The sequence below is a fragment of the Vipera berus genome (assembly GCF_964194415.1).
Source record: "Vipera berus genome assembly, chromosome: 8".
NCBI classification, from domain to species: Eukaryota; Metazoa; Chordata; class Lepidosauria; order Squamata; family Viperidae; genus Vipera; species Vipera berus.
This window is the reverse complement of record NC_138211.1, coordinates 20282942-20288941: the sequence shown is the minus strand read 5'-3', so window position 1 is coordinate 20288941 and position 6000 is coordinate 20282942. Positions and strand designations below refer to the sequence as shown.

The following is a 6000-nucleotide window of genomic DNA, read 5'->3' as shown; positions in this document are numbered from 1 at the left end:
TTTGCTGTTTGTTCAATTATCTGTTTGCTTGTTTACAATTATTGGCTGCCTATCTTACCTTGCTAGCAAAGAGGAACATTGCCCCAAAACCAAAGAATGGGGGCAGGTGAGGTAGGGAAACCATGGCTGGCTGAGCGTGAAGGGAGTACAAGGCAGCTAGAAGCACAGTGATGAACATCTCCTCCTGTCCTTCCTTCCCAGGCAACTGCGCAGAAACCTCAGCCTCTGCTTCATTATGAAGCTGCTTGGAAAGACGCCGATGTTCCCAAACTTCTGGCAAGAAGAAATCCAGGTTAGTGTGGGAAACCATGGGAAGGGGAAGGATCAGGGATGCTGTTTCGCTGGCTGTCTTTCAGCACAACAGGAGGTATCTTGGAATAACGTTTTGGGGGCCGTCCCCAAAAGAAAAGTCAAAGGGGTCTTGAATTTTGTTTATAGACCTTTTCCAGTTCATTTGTGAAAACCACCAGTTGTGAAAGAGGCAGTTCCCTGTTCAGGGGACATTGTAGACCAGTGTTTGTCAATCTTAGCAACTTTAAGATCTGTGGACTTCAACACCCAGAATTCCCCAGTCAGCCAGCCACTTAAGATGAAGAAACATGGCTGTAGAATTGGATTGCTGAATGGCCTGTTGTGAAAAGACTGGGGACGCCATCAAGAACGGGGTTTTTCAAACTTGGCCCTTTGATGACTTGTGGACATCAACTCCCAGAATTCCTTAGCCAGGCACGTGTGCCTGGCTGAGGAATTCTGGGAGTTGAAGTCCACAAGTCATCAAAGGGCCAAGTTTGAGGACCCCTGATCAAGAAGTTCAGAATCATGGCCAAGTTAATTGGGCCTCCATAAATTAAAATACAGGGACGCGGTGGCTCAGTGGGTTAGAACGCTGAGCTTGTCAATCAGAAGGTCGGCAGTTTGGCGGGTCGAATCCCGACTGCCGTGTAACAGAGTGAACGCCTGTTACTCGTCCCAGCTTCTGCCAACCTAGCAGTTCGAAAGCACATAAAAATGCAAGTAGAAAAATAGGGACCACTACAGTGGGAAGGTAATAGCGTTCCGTGCGCCTTTGGCGTCTAGTCATGCCGGTCAGATGACCACGGAGACGTCCTCGGACAAGCGCTGGCTCTTCGGCTTTGAAACGGAGATGAGCACCGGCCCCTAGAGTCGGAAACGACTAACACACATGTGTGGGGGAACCTTTACCTTTTTAAAATTAAAATACATTAACCTTGTTAACCCTACTTGCTAACTGAGGCTGGAAATATCTTTGTACGTGTTGTGGCTGAGTGGATTCTTCAAACCCAGTCATTTCGTCTGGTTGCTTTCCTGGAGGGCTTGTTGATCCTCACGTCAACGAACCAAGGAGCTGAACTGAACTGATTAGACAAATCGAACAAATACCTCCATTTAGCTGATTCCCGAAAAGTCTCTTGCCACGTCTCTGCAGATGGCTCTCACGCTAGCCTCAGCAGCCCCCGGTCCCTGTCTTTTAAAACACATCTGCAGCGCTGTCGCGCCATGCGTGCTTCCACCCTGCAAAAAAAACGACAAGAGGGGAACCCGAGTCTTCCAAGCTGCTGAGCAGTTCTGTCCCAAGGAAGGAAGGGAGGGAGGCAGGAGAGCAGAAGATAAGAGGGGTTGTCCCAGGGTGGAACTTCATAGCCACATTGGTTCTCCAACTTGCTTCTGTCTACAGAGAAGGCCTTTGAAGACCCACGACAGGGACATCCTGCATCCTGCCCGCTTTCTAAGAAAAGGCATTTAGGACATTTGGTAATTGTTCCGGTACTTTTTCATCCTCATCTGGGTCCTATCATTTGCCAGGGGTTAAAAAAAAAAAGAAATAAAAAGTGGGGGGAAGAGACCCACAGAATGACTTTTCAAGACGACCGCGCGCCACATGTGACCGACTAAAGTTGAGATACTTCCTGGCTTTGATTTCACCCCTTTGATCCTGATGCCGGAGTCTTTCTCTTGTTTTTCTGCGGTTGGGGCTCACGAAGAGTGGTGAGATCTTTCCCCGAGGAAAACCACATAAGAGAGACCCAGTTTCTTCAAGGGACTTTCTCGGAGATCTCTTTTAAAAGGTTCGTTCTTGCATCCTCCTCAGATTATCAGCATTTCTTACTCATTCGCGCATGCCGCCAGCCATCCGCGCAAAGGAACGGCATTTAATTTATAACCCGAGTTCAGACCCAGATGAATGCCTTCTTTGTAGGTGACTTTTTTTAAAAAAATAATAATAATCACAGAACTCCTTTGTTTCACAGTAATAATTGAGCATGAGCTAAATGGAAAAGGGTTTTGCATTTCTCAGCCAATTTTAATTCTTCACACTTGGCATTTATATATTGTTTTTAGGGCGTTGAAAGTTCTCGACAAGCCTCACCTCGGTTATCTTTGCTCGAGTCTGTGAAATTAATTAGGAAGTGAGCATCTTTCTCCCATTGCAGATGAAGGATAGGAGTTTTGTGCTGAGGGCCAAAGTTGTAGGTGCCGCATCATTGCCAGAAGTGGACAGAGATAAAATCGGAGGTGGGCAGAGTTGAGAGCAGAAATAGAATGAGTTGCACGTATTATATTGGCCACCCTGCTTTTCTCCCTTCTGTCTTTTTTCCTCTCCACTCCATAACTGTCTTCAACTGTTCGGACCAGAATTTCCACTGTTAAGCAAGGCAGGTTTTTAAGTAAGTTAAGTGCCCGATCTTACAGCTTCCTTTGCCATGGTCGTTAAATGAATCACATGGTTGTAAAGCAAATCCAGCCGGCTGGGAAGGTCACAAATAGTGATCACATGACGCCAGGATGCTTCGCCCATCATAAATACTTGCTGTTTGCCAAGCACCGGAATTGTGATCATGTGACTATTTGGGGGGGGGGGTTGTTGCAATGGTGGTTAAGTGTGAACAAGATTCATAGGTCACTCTTTCCAATGACATCATAACTTTGAATGGTTGTTAAACGAATCATCATAAGTTGAGGACTCTATGGTTGCCCTTGTTTTCTGGAAGGCTGTCCCCCCCCCACTCCTAAAGATACATTGCAAGCCCCCAACTCTTTCAGGAAGGTCTTTAAGACTCCGGTCCTTCTCCCAGCCATCAGGGGTCACTTGAATGAAAGTCCCCCTTTGGCTGCTTGGTTGTGTGCTTGGTTGCCATTTTATAGTTTAAATTTATATATTGTGTTTGTTTGGTGGTGTTCTTTTTGTGGGGGGGGGCATTTGGGACATATTCTTTATTCTGCACCTTGTAGGTCATCCAGAGGCACATTGATTGATTTGGGCAATCTTATAAACCTTAAAAATCTGTAATCAATCAATCAATCCTATCTAAAGATGTTAAGAGTGCAGAGAAGAGCAACAAAGGAGATGAGGGGCTGGAGGCTGAAACATGAAGAAGGGTAGCGGGGATATGTCTTGAGGATTAAAGGTGACATGAAAGCCGGTATCTGAGGGGCTTCCACAAAGAAGAGGTGTGTGTGTGTGTGTGTGTGTGTGTGTGTCAATCTGTTCTGCATCTGAACAAGAAGCAACGGATGGAAACTAATCAAGGAGAGAAGCAACCTAGAACTAAGGACTTTCCTGACAGTGAGAACAATTTAACCAGTGGAACGCCTCGCCTCCAGAAGTTGTGGACGCTCCAACATTGGAAGTTTTTAAGAAGAGCCTGGATAGCCACTTGTTTGAAATGGTAGAGGGCAGGGATAGGGTTAGCATAGCTGGCTCAGGAATTCTGGGAGTTGAAGTCCACGAGTCATAAAAGAGCCAAGGTTGCCTACCCCTGGTATAGGGTCTCCTGCTTGAGCAGGGGTTAGACTCTGTAATTCTTCTAAGTACGGAAAGGGGGGCAGAAAAACCCCATGTAAACCAGGAGTGGACAACTGTGGCCCCTTTAATGATCTGTGGACCTCAACTCCCAGAATTCCTGAGCTGAGTTGCAGTCCACAGGTCGTAAAGGGGGCCATAGTTGCCCACCCCTGATGTAAACTGATCTTCCTCTGCTGCAGTCCTAATTGCCCCATAGGAAGAAGGGATTCAGAGGGAGGTCGTCTTGCTCCACCCCCGCCTTGATCTGTTGTACCCAGAGAGAGTTGAGGAAGGGTCAAGTTCTCCATCTGCCCGGCTTCGCAGCAACCAAGGAACGAGTCCCAAAGCCCCAGTGCAGATCTCGCCCGATTCGAAACGAGGTTCTTCCCACCGCCAAGGAAAGGAAAACTTGTTGATCAGAGGCATATGCCTCCCTTTCCCCTCCGGCAACGGAGTACGATTTTTGGAAATGCCAACTTGCCTTCCTCTGCAGTCCATCACAGCATCCAATTCTCTGGCTTCGGCACTCTTAAGGCGTGCAGGTGGGCGGCTTATGTTTGTATATATACATATACGTTTAGTGATTCATCCTGGCACTAGCTATTGTTTAAATATTCTCCACCACTTCTTTGGAGGAAAGAAGAATAAGCAATCAGCAGGCACAAGGGAGAACGGTGGGAAATGGACGGGAAGGAGCAGGAGATTTTGACAGATTGGTTTAACTCTCCCCACCCTCTTCCGCCCCACCCCGCCCCCCGACCCACCCCAACTCTCTGGGGAGATGAAATTTCTGCTGATTTGTTAACATTCAAACCCTCCACAGGGTTACGCAGAGTATGAAACGAGCTTTGGAGGCAGGAACGAGGTGTCGAGGGCAGAAGGAAGAACAATATTTTAACGGGGCAAGTCCACACAGGGCTTCAGGACTGCCAGCTCAGTTTGAGCAAGACACACCATGTCAAGGCTGGCCAGGGCGGTGGCGACTAACCCAAGAAGGAAGCCATCTAGGTTTCCCCTGCAATCATGACTTTGCTGCAGGGGTGTCAAACTCAATTTCATTGAGGGCCGCATCAGCATTGCGGTTGCCCTCAAGGGGCCGGGTGGGTGTGGCCTGGGTGGGCGTGGCCTACTGGGTGGGCGTGGCTAGAGTGCGTATGGCCTACTGGGTGGGCGTGGCCAGCTCTGCATCCTTCGCATCAAGGGTGCCTATGGGGGCCCGGGCAGGAGTGGGACAGATCTGAGGGTCTCTGGCAGGAGGAGGGTCTCTGGGCCAAGGCAGTGGGGGCCGTTCCCTCACTGTTTCCAGGATGGTTTTGTGGGCCACATGAAACCACTTCGCAGGCCGCATCCGGCCCCCGGGCCTTGTGTTTGACATGTCTGCTTTGCTGGAACTAAAACGTCAGGGCTACAGAACAAAATAGAGCAAGTGACGAGCTCAGCATCCAAAAGCATCTTGACAGACTTGAACCATGGGCCCTATCCAACCGAATGAAATTTAATGCGGAGAAAAACAAGGTTTTACACTCAGGCAGGAGAAACCAAAGGTACGAGTATATATTAGGCGAAGCCTGCCTCAAAAACAGTAACGGTAAGAGGGACCTTGGAGTGCTAGTGGATGAGTTAGCAGTGTGGGGCAGCAGCCCCCAAAAGCTAACACAATCCTTGGTTGTATAAACAGAGGCATAGGATCAAAATCATGTGAAGTATTAGTACTGCTTTATAAAACCTTAGTAAGACCACACCTAAGCTTGTAAGCCGCCCTGAGTCTTCGGAGAAGGGCGGGATATAAATGGAATTAAAATAAAAAAAATAAAAATATTACCAAAAAGACGTTGAGACTTTAGAAAAAGTGCAGAAAAGAGCAACTAAGATGATTAAAATCCTGGAGACTAAAACATATGAAGAACATTTGGAGGATTTGGGTATATCTAAACTAGAGAAAAGAACCAGGGGTGACATGATGGCAGTATTCCAATATCTGACAGCCTGCTACAAAGAACCGGGGGTGAACTTATTTTCCAAAGGACCAGGAGGCAAGAGAAGAAACAATGGATGGAAACTAATCAAGGCAAGAAGCAACCTGGAATTAAGGAGAAACTTCTTAACAGTGAGAACAATTAACCAGTGGAAGGACTTGCCTTCAGAAGTTGTGGGTGCTCCATCACTGGAGGTCTTTAAGAAGAGACTGGACAGCC

At 47.6% G+C, this 6000-nt stretch overlaps 1 protein-coding gene across 1 annotated transcript in view; it reads left to right on the top strand.

The window, feature by feature from the left end:
* Nucleotides 1–221: 221 nt before the first annotated feature.
* FAM178B (family with sequence similarity 178 member B) overlaps nucleotides 222–6000 on the top strand; it is a 78743-nt gene continuing 72964 nt past the window's right edge. Inside the window, exon 1 of the mRNA XM_081333587.1 lies at nucleotides 222–292. Coding sequence (XP_081189713.1) covers nucleotides 236–292 — 57 coding nt within the window. The 5' untranslated portion in view covers nucleotides 222–235. The remainder of the gene's footprint in view (nucleotides 293–6000) is intronic.